Source organism: Nipponia nippon, unplaced genomic scaffold, assembly GCF_047370975.1.
Source record: "Nipponia nippon isolate SJK-2023a ecotype South Korea unplaced genomic scaffold, ASM4737097v1 scaffold_8, whole genome shotgun sequence".
In the NCBI taxonomy this organism is placed as follows: domain Eukaryota; kingdom Metazoa; phylum Chordata; class Aves; order Pelecaniformes; family Threskiornithidae; genus Nipponia; species Nipponia nippon.
The window spans coordinates 19,870,671-19,896,765 of record NW_028262402.1 but is presented as its reverse complement, the minus strand read 5'-3'; the positions used below and the strand labels follow the sequence as shown (position 1 = coordinate 19,896,765).

Here is a 26,095-nt window from a genome sequence, read left to right as displayed (position 1 = left end):
TATCAAGCAGGACTGATTTCATGTGGTTTGGCTAGGAGAAGACAGCTAGGAAGGGGCAGCAAGTTTCAATGTAAACACATAGTCTGGATATGCAGCTGGGAGAGGGATTGCCACTTAGGGCTAGGAAATGTAGATTTCTCTTTGGTGTTGTTATCTATGCATTTCACATGCCCACTCTCCCTATCTTGTACTGACTTCATTTTGTTTTTCTCTTCCTTTTCTCTCATTATTGGGGTTCAGCTACTGATTCTTTCTGTGACATGTTCTGTTTGCTACAGACAACCCTGTCACTAGCTGTACGGGGAAGATCATTATTTTTTTCTGGATTATCTTTTCCCATCTACCTCTATTTATGACAGCATTCTGATTTCACTTTCTATTTTTCTACTTTGCTTGTCCACCAGGTTGTTGACCCATCTGTTGCATCAACAACACTGTCCAAGGACAGCCCAGCAAAGGTAGCACTGAAATCCACGTACATTCACTGGGAACTGAGATTTTTCTGAAGAACAGATGTTCTCTGTATCCTTTGCCCTTTGCTTATCCATAATATTCTGCTGTTCATCAGTTCTTTGTATGCTTGCTCAACACTGCCAATTGCAGAGCAGGCGCTTCTTGCCTGAGTAACAGGTGGTTGTCTTTCAGGGGCCAAAGTACAGCAGCTGGAGTCACTACCCAAAAGGCACATTATACATCTCCCCAGAAAATTTCCAGGGAAATGGAAATTGCCCCACTAAGCTGTGGTAGATAACAACCCACAGAGCAGCTTTTGGGAAGAAGAGTCAAGAAATAGTAGCTGGTAGGTAGGTACCATTTACTTGCCACCTGAGGTGTAAGGTGTAAAGTACCATGTAATAATGGCAGCCAAAGCTGCATCTACTTCAGTCATCCATACGGAGGAACAGTTCCCTGTCTCACAAAGTAAGGTCAGGATGTAAACTCCTGCCTTGCTTCTATTCAAGCACAAACATCTACATCTTAATCTGCTATAATTTAGATGCCCTGTCAGTGAAATAATGCCGTTCATGTACAATTCTCATGGAAGCTGCCCTTTCAAATGAAATATCCTCCTACGCACCACTTTTCTTCTCACAGAATCTCGTTTCCATGGATATTGGTACCTATAGGGCAGAAAGGATGATGCCAACCAAGACACCCTCCCTGTTTGAGCAGCGTGCCTTACACAGTCCATCTGCTGTCAACATTTGCAGTCCATTTTTGTCACAGTGACACTGTGTCTCTGCACAACCCCATCTAAGGAGAAAAGCACTCCCAGTCTCGCTCACCTAATAGTGATGCCAGGACCAGTAATATCTCTGGGGTGGAAGGATATTACCTCATGTTATGGCTGTGCCACAGAGCTTCAGCGGGACTGTAACAGATTCAACACTTTCTGCAACATTAATATAATCCATGAACATTATGTAGGTCTCTAAGAAACAGCTTAGAGATGGCAATCTCACTAGGTTTCCCTCAGTCTACCAGCAGTACCATCTGGCAGCAAGGCAGAGCTGGCCGCGTGGCTGTAAAGTTGCAAGAAGAATTTGGCAGCAATATTGGCCTTACCTGTGTCTGCTCTGTGCTCTCATTGCCACAACTGCCAGGAAATTGGTTCAGCTTGGCAATAACCTGTGACCCCTGCCACTACTGAGGGAGCAGCACACCATGCTGGGAGGGGGAAGACAAAGGGGAGGAGGAGGAATGGGAGTATGTAGCACTCACTTTGCTGTTGAAGGTTTTGTGTTACGAAACTGCAGCTGAGACACAGCCAGATGCACAGTGCAGTGAAGGGAATGCCCCCTCCATCTCCCCAGAAAGCATTAGCTGTTGAAGTGCTACCATATGTCTAGTTAGTGCAGTTCCTAGGGAGGCTAGAAGCTCTCCACTGGTTGAGGCGTTTTGCCTCATCCAATGGACACAGCGCAGCAGAAGCTTGGTGTGACTGTGTACAGTCTTCTTAGCCATCTTTTGGCTCATTTTTTTCTCCAGGTCCTAAGACAAGATCAAAATGGAAGTGTATCTTTTCATTTCCCCTCTCCTACATAGCCATCTACCTAATAGTCCATGAACTGAGGACAGAAATTCCAGCACCTAAGCTGTCATGTATGAGCAACAGACCCAGCTGTGTTTCTGAAGTTCAGGGATACTGTGATATAAGACACTTGATGCTGAGATTCCCCTTGGCATCAGTTCCTGCAAAATCCATCAGAAGCAAAATTATGGCTCATTTTGGAGAGATCAACTGCAATCCCACTTCTGAGGCAATCCCCAGGAAGGCAGGCAGCCCAGGGGTGTTTGGTAGACATGGATTCCCAAGGCATGTGCTCCTTAATCAGCATGAGCAAATCTTGTCTGTGCTCCAAATTTCTCATACCCTGAGAAAGATTTACCAGAGTAGATCATCAGTTCTTTTCTTAATGGATTAGGACAGATTATACCTTTCACTTCAGGCATGAAGTTCTTGCAAAATAGCAATTCTACCTGGTACCTCAGGATGAATTCAGCAGTTAACGTCTTCACAGTGACCTTTGGTTAATCTGAAGGCTTGTGCTTCTGGCTCTTCCACCTACCCCAGTCCCTTGGGGTAAATTCAAGTCACACAGCAATTCTCTATTTGTTTTGCTCTTCTTCTATTAATAAATTGATGAAACTTGACTTGTTGAGGGCATTACACAAAAATGAGTGTATGCAGTATTGGATGACCTACAAATACATTACTGTAATAAATATTTGTCTTGTGTTCTTTGTGACTTTCTCAGCATATGGTATTGATATTGGTCAGCAAATGTCAAACCCTACAAAAAGTTATATGATTTCCTGTCCTTTTGTGTATAGTTAATATATAGTTAATGAGTTTGTGCATTGCAGAATCTCACTAAATATTACGCTAGCACCATTCATTTGTTGAACCAGACACCCCATTAATAACGCAGACAGATGGTCTGGTGATTGATAGAATTATTTTAGTATGTGAGTGAGCAATCATCCAAGACCAAAGCTGACATCTTTATTTCTTGATGCTATATCATTTGTAGTTCTCAACTGCATTTACTCCTTTTATTGCTAACTGATCATTCTCCATGTTGAAGTCTTAAAAACAAAGAGCAATCATTTCCTTTCATGCTGTGCAACCTCCATTCCCTGCTATGTCTCCTTAAATTTGCTGATGCTGCCTCAAGCTGCTATGGTCTACAGAAGATGAAGGGCAGTTTGCAGTAAATAATTTTTTTCTAATTTGGCCTTGCTCTTTCAGAGGAAAATGACGTAGCAAAATGTCATAAGGCCAGGCAAACTGGTTCACATCTTGAAATCATACAGGCCCAAAGTGCTCCTAGCTCTACATGTTGGACTAGATTTAGGTAGAAAGGACGCATATGTTGCAAAAGAGTAGTAATAACCCTCTGTACACAGAAGGGATACGGCCTATGATCAACAGCAGCTCAGTAAATTGCAGAGCAAGAGCAAGTTGTAAGAGAACTAGTGCTTCAGATGTTGCAAAGCCACATGTTCTAGCAGCACCAGTATGCATAATTACCTCTTTCAATTAACATGATTATTACATGAATTGTTAAATAAATACTTTCTAATTACTATGCAAAACTATCACAGCTAATTGTTAAGGGTCTTTTTTTTTTTAAGATGGTAAGCCATACAAACATTATGCTATCTATCTCATTTTGTTACTAGTCTGTTGAATGAAAGAATTGTTTCCATTCCTTGTTTTGAGTATAGTTCCTTCTCATTTCACTTGTTGACCTCAGCTCTTAAACTGAGCTGTTTATCTTCAGTTACTGAACAAGAATACATGATGGCTCAGGCTGCTAGTACTCAAATAAGCTCTGAATTGCTGCTTAACTTCTCTCCCAATAATCTCCCTATAACCCCCTCTCCCAAAAAACCAAACATCCTCCAAACCCTAGCAAACATGGTTTATTGAATATGTTTCTCCCAGCCACATAAACTCAGTCCTGTCTGAAAGATTTAATCAGTTCCTGTACCTGAAAGGAGCTCAATTTTTTTTCTTAATGCTGTGTATTCTTATTCTGACTTGCTTTTCTAAGCATATCAGACAACCTCAGTTCAAATGTTTTTATTTTTACCTTACTTCCTATCTGTAACACCACATGACTCAAAAAAACTTGAATACCTGTTTTCTTGACTGGATGCTTTTCATGCAGCAGTGAGAGCTGGCTAACCTGCAGCAAACTCACTCCCACTAGAAATGTTGGGTTGCACAAAGGCAGATCTCCATGTGCCTCTCAGAGATAAACCTCTAGGGGGTGCAGCAGTTCTGTGGCAAAGTCACTGTTTTCAATGCTGCAGGCTATTTCTGATAAAATCAAATAGACATGGTATTGTCTATTTCAGAATAAGGACAGCCTCATCCATCCACATCATAACTTTCTCACTTTTTCTTGCCTGCTGACTTTCTCTGGGATATCCTCCTGTAGGCTGTCTTACCACCACCTTAAGTGCAGGGCACTCATATTGCTTCCGCCACTCTTCCCAGTACTTTCATGTATATGAGAGGTCCTCCTGCTAGAATACACTTTTCAACTTTCTGCAAACCTCTGGGTGTCTGCCTCTTTGCATGCCTCAGGGACCTCACTTCTCAGTGTACATTCCTCTGGAGATGCAAAGGAGCTCTAACATTCTTGGCACAGTGACTGTGCTGCAGCATTTCCTCTGACACTTAACGCGTGGCCTGCCAGCACCAACTGAGGTAACAACACCCAGGGCCCCAATTTGACTGGGTTCAGGCATCCCTCAGCACAGTCCTCCATGACAAATGTCCTGGGGGATACCTCATGAAGCTCCTTCTGTCTCACTGTTTCTTGCCATAGATTGACACAGGCACTTTAAGGCAAAGAAAGAAGGAGGATACACTCAAAACTATGCTTTCCCAGACCCTACCAGCTTCTTGCACATAAGAGCAGCAGCAGCAAATGTAAAAGCAACACCAATACAGAAAATCATCCTGTTTTCAGTTTGGAGCCATTCTAGCAAAACTATTCAAATCGCAATGTTCTTATGTATAAAAGAATTTATGAAATCATACAGACAAACCAGTATGACATCTCGGTTAATACTGCTGACCCAATATTGCTTTCCCAAGGCCACACCAGCAGACATCACTATGACTCCAGGGTGGATTGACATCAGTGAGTGGTGCTATTTGAGGTTTATTGCTTCTTTTCTGCTACAGCGTCACCATTTATGAAAGATCATTTGTAGTATAAAGGCAGGGTAATTATGCAAAATGGGAAACCAGTGGTTTGCAAAATCTAGTTGGCAGTTACTCCTGCTAGCTGAAGCACAGTTATAGTTGCCTATTATTGTTGTATGCATAAAATAAAAAAGTACAAATGCAGGTGAATATACCAGTGTGGATATTACTGGGGGGTGTGTGCAAACTAGTAATGTCACATATGAAGTGTGAGCAGAAATAAGGAAATAAGGGTGAGGTGACGGATAAATGGTTGCAAGGATTTGGAGATATTGGAAACATTATTGAAAAAAATCCTCTACTTGTTCATGCTGTCTCTTTGCCAGACCTCCCAGCGGCAGCCTTACTGGGCTTGGTGAATGGAGTAAGCACAAATCTTTCCTGTAATCCTTGCTGCAGTAAGAAGGTTCACCATGTCTATCAAACATGGTACCTTCTTCCACCGCAGTAGCTGAAATACCTGGTCAAATTGCTACAGCAAAATTTGCTACCATGAGGCTATCTTTAGGTGGTAGTAAACCTGAAATAAAATGTGCTAACTAGAAGCTTGGAGGAAAGGTTTATATGCTAGTAAGTCAACACAACATGCAACCAGGTAGCTTAACGCTGCTTATCTGACACAAAACATATCGTCAGCCTCTGCAGTCCCAATTGGGCATCTGCACAGCTGTTAACTTAGACTCTTCTAGTGGTGCCAGGATAGTGCTTTACCTCTCCAAGCTGTACATCAGCTGTTTGTTTCAAAACGGAAATCTGCTAAATTTGGTTCTAGGTACCAGAAACCTGGTGCTACACAAGTTCTTTCAGAAACAGAAACTGAGACAAAATAGGGTGTAAGTGGCACAGTGCAATCCACTGCAAAAGCCAGCACATAAAACTGTGTTAGGCAGAACATATATTTTAGAACTGATGACTCACATTGTAGTTGCATGTTTGAAAAAGCACAGAGCTTTGTGGATGCAGTAATTGACAAGGGAAGATTCTTATGATGTTAAAGCAATCTAAACCTACCAAGGTTAGCAAAGGCTAGAATTGGACAGAAGCTATAGCAATGCCACTGCCCCTGAAAAGCCAAGGCCATCTTTAACATATATAAGACTAAATAAGGAATAAGGAACTCCCTCTGTTCTCAAGCATACCATCATTCCTAAATCAGTTGGTAAGCACCATGGGCATGGGAAATATGAATCTGATGCAAGGAGATACCACAGTTGAAGGTCACATGGTTGTGTGCACCATGGTGTGAGCTGTGGGAAAGGAGAGTTACAGCAGACACACAAGATGGAGAAGCTGCAGTTGTGGCCAGTAGTTGAAAGTAAGACAGGAGAAAAGGAACACAACAAAACATACAGGATGCAGAATCTGGAGGCAGTGGTATGATTTACTAAAAGCTAGTAACATAAATTGTCAGCTAATTACTGAGAATGCCAGAAGACTCACAAGCAGTGGTAAAGCAGCATCAGCAAAGACAGCCACTTTATAGGCTGAGGAGAGTGAGATGCTGTGACGCAAAGGGGGTGGGAGGACAGAGCAGATCAGGAAAGGAAGATCTGAGGGCAACTCTGCTCTTCAGGCTAGGAGTGGTCATGGACAAACCACAAATGCTCCTGGAACCTGCTTTGCAAAATATTTGGGTGTAGCAAATGTGGCTTTGCAAGCATCCGAGCTCACAGATACCTTTCTCTTTTCTAGTGCAGATGTTGTCCTGACAATGATGATCTCTTCCAACTCTTAACACTTATGATTTCTCTATGAAGCTGAAATAAATCTCTTTTTGCTGGCTTTGCAAATTGTTTTTTGAGAGTCTCAGCCAGTCCACGTTACCAGGAATGGGAACACCTTCACATAGTTGCTGATTCTCCAAGAACTACACTTCCATGAGACGGTATGTGCTAAGTGTAAATCATGTCCTACAGAGGAGCTGCACAAAAAGGCATGGCTGGGATTTTTATTCCAGCAGTTTACTGATGTAATTCATAGAAGCATTGAATGGTTTGAGTTGGAAAGGGCCCTTTAAATATCATGTAGTCCAACCCCACTGCCATGGGCAGGGTCACTGGATCAGATTGCTCAGATTCCAACCTGACCTTGAACACTTCCAGTGATGGGACATCCACAACTTCTTTAGGCAACTTGTTCCAGTGTCTCACCATGTTCATTGTAAAAATCTTCTTCCTTATATTGAATCTAAATTACTTTCATTTTAAAACCATTGCCCCTTGTCCTGTCACTACAGGCCTTGGTAAAAAGTCTCTGTCTGTCTTATAAGCCCCTTTATTGAGTATAAGTATTGAAAGGCCACAATAATGTCACCCCAGAGCCTTCTCTTCTCCAGGCTTAACAACCCCAACACTCTCAGCCTTTCTTCATAGCAGAGGTCTTCCAGCCCTCTGATTATTTTCATGGCCCTCCTCTGGACCTGCTCTAACAGGTCAATATCTTTCTTGTACTGGGGACCCCAAAGCTGGGCACAGTACTCCAAGTGTGGTCTCATGAGAGTGGAGTAGAGGGAGAGAATCACCTCCCTTGACCTCCTGGCCACGCTTCTTTTTATGCAACCCAGGATATGGATGGCTTTCTGAGCTGTAAACACACACTGTTGGCTCATGAAATTTTTCATCCACGAGTATCCTCCAAGTTCTTTTCCGCAGGGTTGCTTTCAATCCATTCATCCCCCAGTCTGTATTGATATTAGGGATTGCCCCCACCACTTGGCATTGCTGAACTTCATAAGGTTCACATGGGTCCACTCTTCAAGCCTGTCAAGGTATCTCTGGATGCATCCCTTCCCATAAGCCTATCAATCAACTGCACCACTCAGCTTGGTGTCATCCACAAACTTGCTGAGCATACACTCAATCCCACTGTCTACGTCACTGATGAAGATATCAAATAGTACTGGTCCCAGTATGGACCCTTGAGGGACACCACTCATTACTGGTTTTCACTTGGACATTGGGCCATTGACTCTTTGGACATAGCCACCCAGCCAGTTCCTTATGTATCTAACAGGCTGTCCATCAAATCTATATCTCTCCAATTTAGCAGCAAGAATGTTGTGTGAGACCATGCCGAAGGCTTTACAGAAGTCCAGGTAGATGACATCTGTAGCTCTTCCCTTGTCCACTGATGCAGTCACTCGATCATAGAAGGCCACTAGATCAGTCAGGCATGACTCGCCCTTGGTGAAGGCTGGTTGGCTGTCTCTAATCACCTCCCTGTTATCCATATGTTTTGATATAACTTCCAGGAGGATCTGTTCCATCACCTTACTGGGCACTGAGATGAGGCTGATGGAAGGAACTGTGTGCAGGAAGAACAAAGCATATACTCCACCCTGTGGGACCAGAAAGGCAATCTTTTCTCCACTCCTTTCTACACCTTCCTTCTACAATCCCATCACCAGTTGCCTGTCTGTCCGGTGATGGCTCCTCTGCATATCTTGATGCTGCCAGATACCAGAAAGCTGCTCTTAACTACAGAAGGGGGGCTTAAGCTTGTTTGCTTAGGAAAGCTTACAGCATTCTTGAATCCTCTTCCTCAGCCTGTAAGTTAAAACAACAAGGTAAAAAGCCAGCAAGTGGCCTGATGCTAGAAGCAAGAAGTGTCCAGTGATATCAACACTTGAGAGCTACCAATGTTACTAAGCAATCACTGTCCATGGTTTGATATGGAAAGTTCTTGATAAAACCTTGCAGGGTACCCCAGTCCAGCTTTGATAACAGACAGGCTGCTAGATGGCCCTTTTTTGCTGCCCTTGCTACAAGAGGATTGAACAAACAGATGTTACCACACAAGTTAAAAAATCCTGCTTTGACAATGGTATAGAGCAACAAGGCCACAAACGAATACATAGATGGCACAGAATGTGTAATATTTGTCACGTAGACACATACTTCCTCAGCCTACTACCCTAAGAGTTCAGTAGCTGCATGGATGAGATAGGATATAGTAGCTTCTGTTCAGTGCTTTCCCGCTTATTACATCTGCAAAGACAGTAAGACTGGACTCCTGGTGCTTACGGAGGCCACAAGCTGGCCAGCTTGCAAGAAGTGGAGAGATTGCTTCCAACAAAGTACTGTATGAAGATATCCTAGGGAAACAAGACATGGGTTCATAAACATATTTGTAAAGAATGAAGAGCTATATGTATTCCAAGGAAGCAAGAAGAGAGATGTGGGGGAAGACACGCTTCACTGCTGGCCAAAACGAAGAACAACTGCTGGGTTATAAGGTACATGCTACTCATGGATTTATAAAATGCCTGGAGTTTGGCTTGGTATGTTTCAAGATTAAGGGATTTAGATTTTGAAAGCCGTTGTCTTGAGGACAGCAAAAGAGCAGTATACAAACGCAGAAGATCTACAGATCTGGCAGTGAGAAGACTGTCTGCCAAGGCAAACAGACTTGGCCCTTTGCCTACCTGCTGACAAGTGTTTTCTGAGCCTTACTCCCCCATGCAGAAGCTTCCAGTCAAACATCATCCTTTCTTTTGCATAGAAAGGTACAGCAGGAAGCTGCCTAGGGATCAGCTGTCTTCCTGCCAAAGGTCTCCCTGTTGCACAAACACTGTGATATACTACAAAACATGTCCCTGCTACAGTACAAACTGTACAGTCTGTACACACAGTGCATGGTACGTTTACATGAACTCTGTTGCAGAAAAGATTAGTTTTCTGTTGCTGGGAGCACTGCCTAATTCAGCACAGCTCACATGAATTACGAATTTGGCTGCTGCCTGGGTATAACCTGATGCTCAGAACTTCACACAGGTTGGTGCTGCACCTCAGAAGTTGTTTGTGGTATATATACATTTGCTGGTGCTGGCAGGGAATAGTGGCCAAAGGGAAATGGACAAAATCCTGGTGCAGAGGCAGCAGCTAAGCTTATGTCAGCTTTGCTTAGGTTCATCTTGTCACTAGTGGGGTTCTGCAGGGCTCAATTTTAGGGCCAGTGCTCTTTAATGTTATCTAAATGATCTGGAGGCAGGAGTCGAATGTACATTAATTTCACCGATGATAGTAAATTAGGAGCTGCAGGCTCCCTCAAGTGTAGAGAGGCCTTACAGAGGGGTCTGGATAGACTAGAGAGTTGGGCAATCACCAACCATATGGAACTGAACAAGTGCCAGATTCTCCACCTGGGAACAGGTAATCCTGGTTATATGTACAAACTGGGGGACAAGAGGCTGAAGAACAGTCCCGTAGAAAGAGATCTGGGAGTTTGGGTTGATGACAAATTGAATATGAGTCAGCAGTGTGCCCTGGGGGCCCTGCCACAGGGCCAACTGTGTCCTGGGGTGCATGAAGCACAGCCTAGCTAGCTGGTCGAGGGATATGCTTGTCCCACTCTACACTGCACTGATGCGGCCCCACCTCAAGTACTGTGTGCAGCTTTGGGCACCTCAATATAAGAAGGACATCAGACTATTAGAGTGTGTCTGGAGGAGAGTGACCAAGGTGGTGAAAGGTCTTGAGGGCAAGACTTAGGAGAAGTGGCTGAGGTCACTTGGCATGTTCAGGTTGGAGAAGAGAAAGCTGAAGGGTGACCTCACGGCAGTCTACAGCTTCCTCAAGGGGGGCAGTAGAGGGGGAGGTGCTGATCTCTTGCTGGTGACCAGTGATAGGACACAAGAAAATGGAATGAAGCTGTGCCAGGGGAAGTTCAGACTGGACATTAGGAAAAGGTTCTTTACTGAGAGGGCGGTCGTTCACTGGAACAGGTTCTCCAGGTAAGTGGTCACAGCACCACGCCTGTTAAGTGTCCAAGGAGCATCTGGATGATGCTCTTAGTCACATGGTTCACTTTCAGGTAGTCCTGTGAGGATCAGGGAGCTGGACTTGATGATCCTTAATGGTCCCTTCCAACTCAAGGTATTCTATGATCTTTACAAGGAAGCCCTGCTCTACTCTCAGGGCCTTGCTGGTACAGGCTCTAAGCCAGTCACCAGTACTTCCAAGCTCCCCTATCATCACTGAAGCTGGGCAGCCCAGTACCTTAGCTTTGCAAGTACTACTTGCAGCACTGTCCATTTTCCACAGTGTAACTAATAATTAACATCTGCTGTATGAAAGAGGGCAAACTAGTTGTTATCCAGGATTACAAATCCAAAAGACACGCCTATGAATCTTTGCATAACAATTCTCAAAGCACCAACAGATCTTCAAATATGTTTGAGGACGAAGAATCCCTGCAATTGATGAAGGTATTAAATGCCCTATGTAAATGAAAGCCTTTTAAATAATTACATCTGTTAACTTAGTTTACATCATCTCATTAAAAACAAAAGCAAACACTTCTTTTTTTTTTTTTTCCACCACCAGCTTCTTGTGTGACCCTGGCTAATCAAACTCCTTATAATTCAGTTTCATCCTTAACTCAGGATGCATTTTTTACCACTGTTAGGGCACTGCAAAGTGTAACACGTCTTCAGCTCACACACAGCGCAAATACTATGTCTAAGGAGCACCTTAGAATCCCTGCAAATTTTCTTTTGACTAAGTAACATCTTTAGAAAGCTGATCTTTTAGGCAAGACTTTGAGTTCCATCAATTATAGTTATTTTACACTTTCAAAAATATGACACAACATTTCATATAATTGTCTTATGATCTCTCAAAGTAGATTTTAAAAAAGTCTGTCAAACACTACAGTTAAGGTGGCAAAACTTCCCCCTACAACACAAGTGTCTGTTGCCAATATCTAGAGTTGCATGATCATGCACAGAAATATGTAGACTAATGAAGGGAAACAATGCACCTCTTTCTAAGAGAAAGAACAAAGGACAAAATTGTGTAAGTGTACATCATACATTTATTACTGAACAACTCTCTCAACTCCAAAATTGGGCACAGGGATTAAAAATAAAAATTCATTGCACTACCTAGTAAAGCATTACTAGTAACTCTCATAAAAAATGTACAAATTTTGTTAAAAATTTATCAAGCCTTCAAATGATTTGGTTACAGATATTTATAACACATTTAAAACTACATGTTAAATGATACAATAGAGTATGACTTAAAGAAAACACTTGACAAAATATGATTCCAACAAAACCCATAAGCTTTCATAATCATTAGCAAATCTGAAACACAAGTAGCAAAATGAGGTAACAATGTACCAAAGAAAAAAAACACAGTTTTTACAAAGGCCCAAAGATAACTCCAGTCAAAAATGTGTTTCTACAATTAAAATTAAAAAGGTTGGTAAATCTCATCCCAAGTATTACACAATGTGCTAACAGCTGTGAAATCACATTCAAGAGCCTGTACATAATGGCATTTTTTTGTAAAGAAAGCCACAAAATGAGACATTGGAATTATCTGTAGGCCTTGATATCCAATAAAATGTCAAATTAAATTGACAGTTTATGCAAAAAACACAGCAGTGCCAATATTATAAAGCAAACATATTGCAGGTTTGGTTGTTGTTTGGTTGGTTTTTTTTTTTTTGAGACGAAGGAGCCAGGTGATGGCAGAAAGGCAATGAACAGAAAAAAAGTCTTGCTGAATTCAGGTGCTGCCAGGCACAATGGCAAGCTGTGGAATTACACACAGATGTGAATAACACATGGCAGTTAACAGCTGAACATGAATCCCCCTCCCCTGACAGCCACAACAGAGGGGACTTAGTTGTAGCTTGTCTGAGCTGATTCAGAACATATGCATGTGTGCTGTTTATACACACTAACCACAGGAAGCAAGTCCACATACACCTGTAGAGTCCCATGCAAACAAAAGAACCATTCCAGAAGAGATTAGCCATAAGAATGCAACAATTAATTTCAGGATTTTACCAACTTAGACCCTCCGTCTCCTAGATCTCCCACTGCCTCACAAAGTTTTACTGGGGAAAAAGGGACTTTACACATCAAGATTTCTCCAATTCAGAAAGAGAACTACTTTCCTTCGCTTCAGAAGAACGTGTCTTGTTCATTTGTATCTAGCTTAGAAAAAGTGCCCTCTTTCCATGCTTCAAACTGAATACTGAGCACAGTAGTGTTAAGTTATGTTTAAATCTGTACACAAAGAATTTCTTCTTTTGCAGCTATATAAAAGACCCTAAGTTTTGTAAGACATACATGGCATATGTTTTTTAAACAACGTGATTTTATTTGTTAAAAAAATAAATTCTATTACATGTAATTTAACCCTCTAGGTGTTGTTGTGAAAAGCCTGTTCTTTAACTCCACTGGAAGAGAGGACAAATTCTAATATTTTGAAGTTGATGTAACAGCATTTTTATTTATTTAGTGTTCTTAAGCATGGATAGCTATGGAAAGACTCACTGTTTTAGAGAACTACCTGCATAACTAAACAGAGGGAAAAGCATCTGAAACAAAGCAAAATTGTGCTTTTATTTTGTCTGCACCCAGAGCTGTGACTGCTCTGTAGAATCTTCAAAGAGGGAAGTCAGCATGGAGAACATCTAACTCTGAAATTATAACTGATACTAAAGCACAGCAGCATACAAAAGCATCAGAAATCACAAAGAATAAACTTAAAGCTGAGACTGGCAGCAAGTTGCAGCAATATTGCTAATTGTGCCACTTGTGCTGCTGCAACCAAAGTAATGACACAGAATTTAGGAGGAGAATCTCGTTGCAAAAAGTGCATCCTTTGAATAACTATGGTATATGTAGACCTAAATATTTTGCTAGAACATACCAAAGATGTTAACAGTCTGAATGTTACAAATGAAGCTAATTTTTTTCAATAACCCAAATAAAACATTACTCAGAGCACTTGAACAGAGGTTATCACCTCCTATTTCACAGCACTGTTCTGGGAGGTGTCACAATTTTCTCCTATAGTGGAGTGCTCCAGAAACTTGATTGCAAAGACCAAGGGAGTTCCTTCTTCATATTACACTCATCATGAAATAAGGAAGGGCAAGAAGCAGCATCAGGGCAACTGAATCCTGCAGTTAGTGACCAAAAACCACCTTCTCTTGTGATAAAAAAAAATCAGAAGTTCTACTTCTCTGAGAAAATGCTAAAAATGTTATTTTATTTATGAAGTTGCAGGAATAAAATTGTAACCTTTTACAAGTTTAGTTGTATACAAACTCCCTTGTAAATGACAAAGAATGTATGTGATTAAAGCCAATGTTTATAAGCTAAAATATTATGTCCTTAGCAAGTACAATGGCCAAAAGCGAAGAGCTGTTGCACAAGACCCTCAGTGTCCTTTCTGCTTTCTTTCATGGAAGAAGCACATAACTGGCAAACCCAACTAGAAAAATTCAAAAGGAGAACAGAAAAGCATTGATATTCATATTAGCAACTGAAAATGTTAATATTGCTAAATGATCTGTGCGATATTGCAACTTTACATTGATAAAATAACTTGCAAATCAGCCATTTAAAAATCCAGACTTTGTAACATATGCTAAAATTTCCAAGGTTATTTATGTATAAACAATCAATGCACTCTTTAGTGGTACACATTTAAAGCCTCCATTGAAGGGGAAGCGTAACAGCTGTTTGAATAGTAGGTAGAAAGGTCTTTATACCTGTAAGTACATTGGGGAGGAAATACTAAATGTCTGTAATTGCTGCACCCACCTCATTCAGTGTGCAAGTGCAAACACAAGGAAAGGGACCAGTGTACAGTACTAGTACTGTTTAAATAACACACAAGATTATACATTGCAGCATAATTATCACTACACACATACGTTCTCAGTACATGCTGGTATATAAGTTCTCAAACACACATGCACACTCAGTCACTAGCACACTTCACACATCCTGTCACAAGCAAACACACATTCACACCATTCATTCCCACTCACAGTATCTGAAGGCTCTATATAAGGTAGATTGCTATATTGTTTGGAGCTACCACTTTTTTTTTTCCTTTTTCTTTTATATAAAAGCACATGCTAAAAGATCACGTCCACAGTAATCTCGCAGCAACACTCGGAATGATCACACGAAAACCAGGGAATGTTAGTGCACACACAAAATTAAGCTAAAAAAAATATCTTTGGAGTTCCAATCACACTGTTAGTATAACAACCCCGTAACTGTGGAGACTAGTTATATAAGCTTTGTAATTGATTAAGTCACACAGTGCAAAGTAAGGTCCATTGACCCTTTTGTGTCAAGGGTAGGCTGGAAGCCACATGGGTAAGTTCAATAGATAGTTCATATATACATGTGACCAGGAACACCCAAACCAGATTTGTGCTCTTAAGATTGGTCATTCTGAATCACGATGCACTTCCGAAGCATCAGCTCTACAAATTGGGCAGGTACGATTTGCCTGTAAAACCAGAAACAAAAGAGGATTTACTGTACAGACAAATACATTGTTAAGTTAATGTGTATATGACACTGAACATCTGTGACCATAATGAGGTTGCTACCTTCAGCACTCGAGTACTGAAAAACAAGAGAAGACAAAGTGTGCTTATGCCTTTTTTTAGTTTGTTATGTTAGAATGGTGTGGTAAGTTTGCCAATGCAAAATTATGTTTTAAAAAAAAAATGTGCCTTTTATCTTTAAAGATAAAGCAAAACAGCAAACTAAGCTTTATCTAAGTGATGGTGGTTTTATTAATGCAGGTTCATAGTTATAGTATATTGCAATCAGATGGATGCAGCTAAGAAGCTGTACTGTGTGCTGCAGAGAAACCCACCAAAACGAGACTAGCAACCTTGGGCTGCAAATAAATGTCCTATATGAGGGAGTCATGTTGTCACAAGCACTACTGATCAGGGATCACATCTCTTCGTACTGTTTATTCAGTTATTCTCACAGAAACCCATCCTATAGACTTGGTCAAAGCTGAAAGCAGACTAGGGAAAAAGGGAAGGGGTTTTAGTAAAGAGAAAAGGCGGGGGGGAAGAAGGAGAAGATGACCTGATGAAACAGGTATTCAAGTAACACACACAAGCAGGTCTAAATTTAGCCCTTCAGTAAAGCACTCACTGAAAACATGTCCTGTGGCTCCTTTACTTTTATAGCTTCCTTAAAAAGATAAGACAGATTAGAAGTAACATTCCTTAAGCTACTGGGAAAGTAGCTCTGCCTTCTCATTCCCCTTTTCAAATAAAGGCCAATTTCATTTTAGCAAATGATGAGAAAAAGCCCAAGACAAATATGTAACGTCTATGATAAAACATTTCCTTTGCAAGGAGCAGAGTGCAGAGAACTCTTCCCTGTCCCAAATTCTGTATTTCATAGTTCCCAAAATTGCAGGACCAACCACTGTCAACTCCCAGTTTTTCTAAGGTAGCCAAAATTTTCAATGAAAATACAAGTGACAGCATCAAGAAATGTGGCTCTGCAGGCCAGAGTTCAGAAATCATTGCCACAAATTTCAAATCCAAACAATAAATGTCAACGAAAGTAACATGTTATTACTGAAACATTATTTAGTAATGCAAGCTAAAATGAAGGTATATTTTTTTTGTCAATTACTACTGTTATTACTGTTGTATAGTTTGTATCCTAGTTATTATTGCTTTATAGCTTTTGTAAAGCATGGACTGGAGAACCAATTCAAAATTTCTTGCTTTTTCACTAGCAGTTTTGAAATTACTTGAGGACAACGCCATTACTTGGTCACTACTTTGTATTTGCATTATTCTAGCTATAATTCCGCTAATATAATTTTTAAAATAAAAAGGCATGTTCTTCAAAATTCAATGGATTAATGAATCAAGATGTATTCGCTTAGATAAGTAATTAAGTATCTACCATTTGTAGCATGAAACAGAGCATTCAGTGGGAGTAATTTCCTGATAGGAATTGCAGAAATAAATCCACTGTGCCAGGATAAAATACTCATGGACACTGCACCACTGCTTTTTCAAGGAACTTTTCAAGATCCTACATGAACATCTGTTTTAAATTTAGTTGCATTCTTGCCTTTCATGAAATTCATTCGCCTTTCCTGGCATTTAACATGACTCTTTGGTGCAAAAAGAGGAGTAAGATGGACATAATATTGTAATAGTGACCTTCTAACTAGCCACTCTTTCAGGCAAACTTACTTTTTGTACTGTAAGGAGAGTGAACTGCACAATGAACTAACTGATTTTTTTTTTTGTTTTATAGAAATTTATAGCTAAAGTGAACTGCATTGAGAATAATGAATCTCTAGGGCTACTAGAATCCTCTAAAAAGCATTGCCCTACTTCAGTGTTAATCCATCAGAACCAAGTGAAACTATAGTTACAGTTTGTCTTTTCTCATATATAATACAGCATCTCCTATCAGAATGTTAAATATAAAGTTAAGTTTTCCTTGTAATCTGGCCGTAAACCCTCAGGGTGAAGAAAGGTCATGTTTTCAAGCTTTCCTTTGGAATGATAACTAACTCCTACTTTACAAAAGAACAGATTTGTCATGTATTCATATTTGACTAAAGAATTTAGGATATTAAGAAATAACCAAATACTGTGAAATATGACAGTTGACAATATTATGAAAAGCAAAAGGATAACCTCCCTCTTGTTAATTCTGTTTCCTCCACTGTACTACATCTTCTTTCGCAAGTCTTTAACCTTGCTTAACCAGGGAAGTATGAATTAAAGTGGGCAACCTAATGTGCTGTAAAAGAACATTGCCTCTCCCTTGCTCATGCTACCTAAAAAGGTGGTACTGTACATAGCATTGTACCAGCAGAACAGATCAAGCCTTCCATGCATAGACAAGCCACAAGACTCTCTTAGATACTTTGTTTTCGGTCCATCATCACCAACAGGCAGTGGAATAAGGGTTTTTTTAAAAAATAATCACATTGGATCACTGACCTCTTATTTGAATCTTTCACTAACAATGTGGTGAAACTTAAGAAGAATCAACTTGACTCCACAGTTCTAGAACTAGTTCTAGAAATATTCCTAGATAGCAAATACTTTCTTCAAAGAGACAAGATTAAATCACTAAAACATAGGGACAAACTGGTAACTTTTTTCTTTTTTTACCTTGTGGAAAAAAGTTACAAGTACTGAAAGCTACCATTTTTACCTTCCCTTGCAGAATTTATCAACATGATGTTGGCTGAATGATGCGAATTAAGTGGATGTGGACATAATTATAGGATCAACATATAAAACAAGTTGTCAAATACATAAAGAAATGGACAGAAGCAAAACTATAGCCCCCAATATCTTACAGTTATCCTCACTTCCAGATGTTTGCTGCTTAACTGTAACCGAATTTAGACAGAGGCTGTAACTAAAATAGGCTGGTGTTACAGGTAATTTGTTATAGTTTGCAAAGCAAAATAATCTTTATTTCCATACACCATCTTTGTAACAGTGTAACTAAACCCACATGGTGTAAATACATTGCCTTAGCAATCCTACACTATGATGCTTTAACCTTGTCTAGCTTATTTTGCATCCAGCTCTGGAATACACAGCATCAATACAGGCAGTTTTAGGTGGGTATAACTGCAACCTCTTCAGGTTTAGATTGCATCTCTTTCACCTCATTCCCCCGCCTAGCTGACACTCTTGTGCTCAGAGTTTTTCTATGATAAAATAACCTTTAGATCACTTAGAACACTTGAAGATCTGTTAGAAAATACATAGTTCCTAAGCTGGGACAGGAACATCAGAAAAAAGCTGTTTCACCACTACTACAGTACATCTATAATTATGAAAACAAAGACTAAACTAAATCTGCTTTTTTCACTTTGCTGTTCTGAATTCGATTGCCAGTTCATAAACAGTTGAAAGTAGTAAGTCTAACTGTAGAAATACCACACTGAGTCCCAAAAAAACTTAATTCAACATACTTGTCTGACTCTTGAGACCAACGTCAGGTAAGAAAGAGCATAAGAACAGGACAAGCATGCATGATACTTCCCTGACATGTTCTTCTAACTTCCAGCAATCTGCAGATCAGGGGCTCTATGAATCAGAGGTATATTTTTTTGCATTAATAGCCTGGAAAAAGCTGTGTTTTTTAAAATCTATATAATCAGTTTAAACTATATAGACCTACAGCACCCACTATCTCACAGGCTGTGTCAAATGATCTTAGTTCTTTTTTCATAAAATGGAGTGAATACTCTCCCTGGATACTTTGTCCACACCACAAATGACTTACAAAGTTTCATGCAATGAGAAGACTTGACAAATCTAGTGTGAACACTCCTCGAGAGGAGTAGGGAGACACTGGAGAATACCACTTGAACAGATATAATCTATTCTTACTTTGCAGTTACTGAATAAAACAGCATACATCTAGCATAGATATATTGATAATATTATGTGTGTGTGTGTGGCTTTTTCATCTGACAATAAAACAACTAGGTGTTTACATTCCTCTTGCTGATTCTCAAGTATGTAGTGATAGATACTGATTCAAGATTCAGATACTGAAGGACACCAATTCTACTGACAGTTATAAGCATTGTTGTCAAAACATTTACAGTGGCCTTAGATTTTGTAGAAGCCTTAGACTATCGTGGGTACTGCAGCCCAAGAGCAATTTCATATCCCAGTTTTTAAAATCCTTCTCATTCTTCCTGATATCTTGTTAGCCAAAAGAATGCTGTCAATACTAACTTGATTTTTTCATTCTCTGCACTGAATATTTTAGTGTATGCCCAAGATAAGCATTTTCTTGTTTTTATGAAGCCATAAAGGCAAGGGGGTTTAATTTCTTTTTCCAAAACAACAGACACCATCCATAATTCTCTAGGGACTGTATCCTGGATTAACATAGGATCATTGCAGTTGCAAATGTTCTATACAACAGACTACACACAAATTAATCTAAACCTGAATACAATAAAATACTGAAAAAAGGTGAGGCAAGATGGGGATCAGTACCTTGTTGGCAGTAGATCTGGCTAATGCAGCTGGTAGAGATGTCTGTATATCATCATCTATTTATTTGTATTTCCTGTTCTTCACACCTTCTGTACTGCTGCTATTTTCTCTGTCCTTTTACTGGGCTTCCCTGATTCTAGATACTTTCTTTTCTGCTCAAATTCTCTTGGAAGGGTATATCATAACTTTGTAAAACTATAATTTCTGTTTTTATATATTACATTTATATATGTGTATATATGCATACACATATATGTACACACATAACATTTTATTTGCCCCAGAACCTAATGTTAATAGCAAAGTGGGCAATGAAGGTATTACTAACTCATTCTTTCCATGTGGGATATCTAAAACAGTTAAAGCCATCATCATCACAGAAACTCTAATTCATACTTCCTATATTGTTACATTACTTTTTTGTTTTCAAGTCTTCTTTAATTTCACAGATCAGTTGAATTCACAGTCATTGTTTTGTGCAAATGGAAAACACAGTAAGATCTGTCAATGAAAGTAATTCTCTTCATATTCATTTTAACTTGTTCCAAGGATTATAAAGAAAATTCCTTCATCAGTTGTTAGAAAAATATAAGTAGGCAGTGCTTCCACTCTGTTGGCATTTCTAGCCTAAGTATTAGAAACGTGAAACAAGACGAAATGAAGTGGAACAGCAAAATACCCTTCCCCCTCCCCCCAAACTACATAATGAATTCCCTGTAAGATAAGAATTATTTTTTTTTTTTTACCTTCAGCCATTTATCGACACACTTGGCATGGAACTCGTGGTTACAGGGTAAGACTCTAAGTAGCTGCCTTGACTCAAAATCACACATACACACCACACACCTAAAAAAGACAACAAAGTTCAAATGTATCTGCTACATATGAATAACAAATACATATTCCATACAAAACTTTACACATATGACTGCAACATGGTAGCTCTTTTACGCCTTGGACAGCTACAGTTATCTGTGTCTGTGGTTGAAGATGTGGAGTGTGACAATGTAAACTGAGAATTGCTGTTGTAGGTTTTTCTTCTGTGCTTTCAAATCACAAAGCAAGTGCTCCTGCTCACTGGAGTTCATAGACCAAACCAACAGAACAGATGTTTAATCAAAAATCAAAATGGCAGAGATAACAATCTATAAAGTTCAATCCCTACTGATATTAGTAAGCCACACTGAAGGTCACTGAAACTGGAATATCAGAGAAAAAGCCTTACAGTGAAGTTCAAACATTAGACAGCATTTGGTACTAAGTCACTTTAACTACTTTCATATCTATAGTGCCCTTTCAAGGGGGTGCAGATCTATCAAACACAGTAAGTTAATGGGTTTTAAAAATAAGAAGATGCACTCTTAAACCACTGACCACGCTCTATCAGGAGCACTTGAAACTTCAACACTTGATGCTATTTTAACACAGGCCAAATTCCATGTTGACAAGGTCAATTTAATATCTAGTATGCTGAACAAAACCTAGAACACCTTTCTTTCATTTTAATCTTTTAAATGTTGAGGAACTAAATTGAAACATAGCTAAATGATGTGAGACTAGATAGAGGTTTTAAAGTAAGGATAAATAGTATTTGATCTGGAAAGCAATCCAAGAAAAAAAAGAAAATTAAACTGTTTACTGCTTTTAAAGCCCTTCTGGCCTAGCTGAGGCTGCAAGTTAAAGAAATGAAAATATAGCCACCTAAATTATGGACCTTTGAAAGAGACCAATGGACTTACAATGTTTGTTCTGACTGGTGGTTGTTTGGATTGAACCTGTAGGATGGAAGCTGTTCAATGTCTGCCTTTGTCAGTCCTCGTGGTTTGGCTTCTCCCAGACGTTCTGCCAAATTCAGCAGTGCCTGCAAAACATGGAAACTGGACATTTAAAAATTCACTCCTCAAACAGGCTCTGGTTTCACTAGAGGTGGGACTGCCATTACACCTCACTACCCCAGCTGGTAGCACAAAACACCCTTCTACCAAGAAATGTTTAGAACCTTAGTTCTCCCCTACAGCACAAGCCCCATGAAAGTCTTTCAGAATTCAGCTGTGTTTCTAATTATGTCAGATGTTCTCATTGGGATTTCAGAACCTCCAGGACCCCACTTTCAATTAGTCCTGTGGCTGCATGCATAGCTTGGTAAGTATTTTGCTTCTGAAGGATCCCCTTATGCCACTATGAAATTAATAGTGCTGGTAACCAGAAAAAATTGTCAATAAATTTGCTTCCTAAGAATATGCGAGTCTGGTCTTGTAAGAGAAATCAAGAATTTAACGGGACAGGTTCTGATTCCCACTCCACACCTTGTGTTAGCTGAACTGAAATACAGAGATTTTATCCTTAATCTGGAGAACAAATACGTACCATCAAACTTTAAGCACTTTTTTTGCTAAATTTTATGTTCATTTTCTATAAGCCAAGCATTGCAACTAAAAGCCTCTTGTGTAAATAAATTGCACTCTGTCATGTATTTAACTTCACATGGGACTTAGGAAAAATATCACTATAAACGTGACGGAGAATCAAGGTATAGAAAAGTTAAAAGACTTAGTGAAAGCTGCAAATGGTACTGATCACAAAGAGATTTCTAATACTGTCAAACCTATGGCCCAAATTCTCAGAAATAAGATGATGCTTCTTCTGAACTAGCACAGAATTTATTACAGAAGTGCTCATTGTTAAACTGAAAATGTGCAACTACACAGAGGTCTTAAGGGGAGCACAGGCAAAGAGATGCACAAGTTGATGATGACTGTCTGAAGAGAAATCAAATGGAATCCAATAGTCTCAGAACCAGCAAAGACCCAACAGCTGGGACTGCCCCATAATTATCTATGATATTAAAGAGGGTTCTACATCTATACAGATGTGAATTAGTGTACCCTCCTGAGGGCCAAGAAGAAAAGGCAGTAAGGCAGTTTTATAAACATTATATTTAGATTAATTAATCTTATGACATTAACACTATTCTGCAAAGTGACTCACATAAACCCAGTAACTTACCCTGTTCTTTTGAAAGTGCTTCACTTCTGTTTGATCTTTAAAATCAATTAAAATTCAAAAGGAGAAAAGTAGCATGTAGAACATAAAAGCTGAACAATTTAATGATTACTAGCCTGGAAGGGTGGATTCTGGGAAAGAGCAATAGACAAAAAAAACCAAGCTAAGCACTTCTAATATCCAGTATTGCGAAAAAATCTGAAAGGATGTTTTCTGGATTCTGTCTTCACAGTCATTACATTTATTTGAAAGATAAAAGCAAGATTAAAAGCAAAATAAAATGAAATTTTATGTATTGCTTGAGCTAACTGTTTTTTAAAGGTAGTTGTAGTTCGCACACCAACCTCATAGTTTTCTACCTCTCCATCTTCCACATCCAACTCAAAGCTGAAAGCTGGTCCAACTGCAGGTGGCACTGGGAGCATTGATCTACCACGAGAGCAAACAATGATAAGGTTCAGCATCTTGCTGAAGGCAGGCACAGAAACATCTGGCAGAGGTGAAGTTACCTTATTGATGCCTCTCAAATCAACAGGTTCTCAGAACTGGTAACAATGTTAAGTTTGAAGTCAAGAATAGACATTTGATGTGAAAGAGTTAAATGAAAAAGCTAATTTTGCCACTTTTTTATACTGAGAGTGCTGCCTTTTTAATTGCAATTGCATGCATGTCTCAACTGATACTTCCAACCAGGCTCAGCATTATTACAAAAACTAATCTCTTGATTATCACAGATTATGGAGAGCTAAAACTGAGAATGAATTGACATTCTGGATTTAAATATGTTTTATTTCTTTAAGTGGATAAAATATCAACAAAGATAAGAAATCCTAAGTTCACTTAGCTCTCCAATACAAAAGCCTTGAAACTTTTGTAAGCTTAAAACACACAATGAAGATAAATAGGATATGCTACTGGACCAACTTCCATACTGAAGACAAGCACAAACTCACTTTCTCACATACTCTGATGTTGGTCAAAGCAGAATCTCTTCACATAGAGAGGCAAGAGAGAGATGTTTTTCTCATTTTATATTCAACAAGTGTTTTTACCCCCCAAGATAGTCCTGTGGGTCAAAACTTAACACACAGACATAGAAATCACAAATTCACAGCACTAAAATATACTAAAATCCTGCTGGAGTCATCAGTAATTACTGTGCCACATCGTGTCCTCAATGGACACGTAAGAAGCTATGACATCACTTTCAGACTGTAAGATGCAAAGTTGAACAACTTCACTGGATCAGATTTCTGGTGCCATTTTCATGCCACGTCTGAAACTGCACAGAGAGAAACTACAGATCTGGTGCCAATGTTTGATTATTTCCTTGTCAATGTCACCTTTGCCACCAGAAAATAATCTTTGTTTTCCAAACATTTCATACTTATTTCCAAAACAGACCATAGAAGAGTAAAAAATCTCATGTCATATACCCTAAATCCCCCACAGAGTGTCTACCGTAACACACTACAGATAATTCCTAAATGTTAATTGTCCCACATATTTTCCAGAAACAGCTAATGAGAGGCAGAACAGAAATTCAACAGCTGTAATAGATTAGCAGTTCAGCCAATAAAGAGCAACACATCATAGAAAGCTCCCACCCTTGTGTTTCGTAATTAAGAACCAAACCAAATGAATTTATTCCATAAGTGAAGACTCCTAGGACTTTATCCTACAGCGTAACCATGCCTCTGTAAGAATATCCAAGAACCAAGTTTTAAAATCTGTTGAAGATTTTACGAAGAGTTCAGAAACAAGAGGCTACTGTGCCTCAAAAACCCTACAAAACTACATTGGACAAAACTGCTCACTTGTATTTTTCCTTGCTCAAGTGTGTATGTTATTCAAAACAGGCTGAAAAATTTACACAGAAGTGGAAGTTTTCTTCCTCTCTGGGACAGCTGAATTATGCCTGTTCTCTGGTAGAGTCCAACCATAAGAAGTGCCGAGACTCTTGTTGAAAGTCACATGACTTAATAGCCTACATGGAAGCAAATGTACTTTGAACTTACAGCACATAAGGTAATAGGCTGGGATGGTAAGGGTGTGGTGGTATTGGCTGCTGTGATCGGTATCTGCTGCGCCCTGTGAGTCTTCGAGGCATAAAAGGTGGGTAAGGCTGCAAGAAAGAAGAAAATAAGCTTCAACGGGAACTTGTGGAACTGGAACTTGTGTCCAGTTCTGGGCTCCCCAGCACAAGAGAGACATGGACATACTGGAGAGAGTCCAACGAAGGGCCACTAAGATGGGACTGGAGTATCTCACATATGAGGAAAGGGTGAGAGAGCTGGGACGGTTCAGCCTGGAGAAGAGAAGGCTCAGGGGGATCTTATGAATGTGTATAAATACCTGAAGGGAGGGTGCAAAGAAGACGGAGCCAGGCTCTTTTCAGTGGTGCCCAGTGACAAGACCAGAGGCAATGGGCACAAACTGAAACACAGGAGGCTCCGTCTGAACATCAGGAAACACTTCTTTACCGTGAGGGTGACCGAGCACTCGCACAGGTTGCCCAGAGAGGTGGTGGAGTCTCCCTCCTTGGAGATTTTCAAAAGCTGACTGGCCATGGTCCTGGGCAACCGGCTTTAGGTGGCCCTGCTTGATCAGGGGGGTTGGACCAGATGACCTCCCTTCCAACCTCATCCAGTCTGTGAGTCTGTGATTCAACATTTTGTTTTCTTAATCATGAAATAAAATGAAATCTGAATGTCGAAATCCACTTTCAATACAGCATTATTAAAAAAATCCACCCTCTGCTCAAATCCAAAAGAACTTCAGCCTCAATTTGAAACGATTCCCATCAATAACACACAATCATACTATTCCATGTGAAAAATTAGTACCACACAACAGAAATCCTTGCAAGGTCTTGTGTGCTTAGTCTACATGCAGGCTGGGCTGGGAAACAGGAGTTGAACTGCTGACTCTCTTGTAAATATAAAAGCCCAGGTTTTAGGCCTGGTGCTATTTGGCAAACTTGTGCACAAGTGGTTGAGTAAAGAAGCCTTAAAAAAAGTCTTTCAAAAAAGATCCTTAAAAATGCTGTTTTTTAAAGAAAAC

At 39.8% G+C, this 26,095-nt stretch overlaps 1 protein-coding gene across 12 annotated transcripts in view; it reads right to left on the bottom strand.

Moving 5' to 3' along the window:
* Nucleotides 1-12,023: 12,023 nt before the first annotated feature.
* RNF38 (ring finger protein 38) overlaps nucleotides 12,024-26,095 on the bottom strand; it is a 124,732-nt gene continuing 110,660 nt past the window's right edge. For 9 of the 12 annotated variants that reach the window (XM_087742602.1, XM_087742603.1, XM_087742605.1 and 6 more), the window contains 5 exons: nucleotides 25,051-25,157; nucleotides 23,377-23,461; nucleotides 21,769-21,890; nucleotides 20,776-20,875; nucleotides 12,024-15,498 (listed from right to left, as the gene is read on the bottom strand). In XM_087742602.1, coding sequence (XP_087598728.1) covers nucleotides 15,436-15,498; nucleotides 20,776-20,875; nucleotides 21,769-21,890; nucleotides 23,377-23,461; nucleotides 25,051-25,157 — 477 coding nt within the window. In that variant the 3' untranslated portion in view covers nucleotides 12,024-15,435. Of the gene's footprint in view, nucleotides 15,499-20,775; nucleotides 20,876-21,768; nucleotides 21,891-23,376; nucleotides 23,462-25,050; nucleotides 25,158-25,254; nucleotides 25,341-25,515; nucleotides 25,692-26,095 lie in introns of those variants that run through there. The other 3 variants (XM_087742604.1, XR_015701096.1, XR_015701097.1) reach the window with 3 other exon arrangements.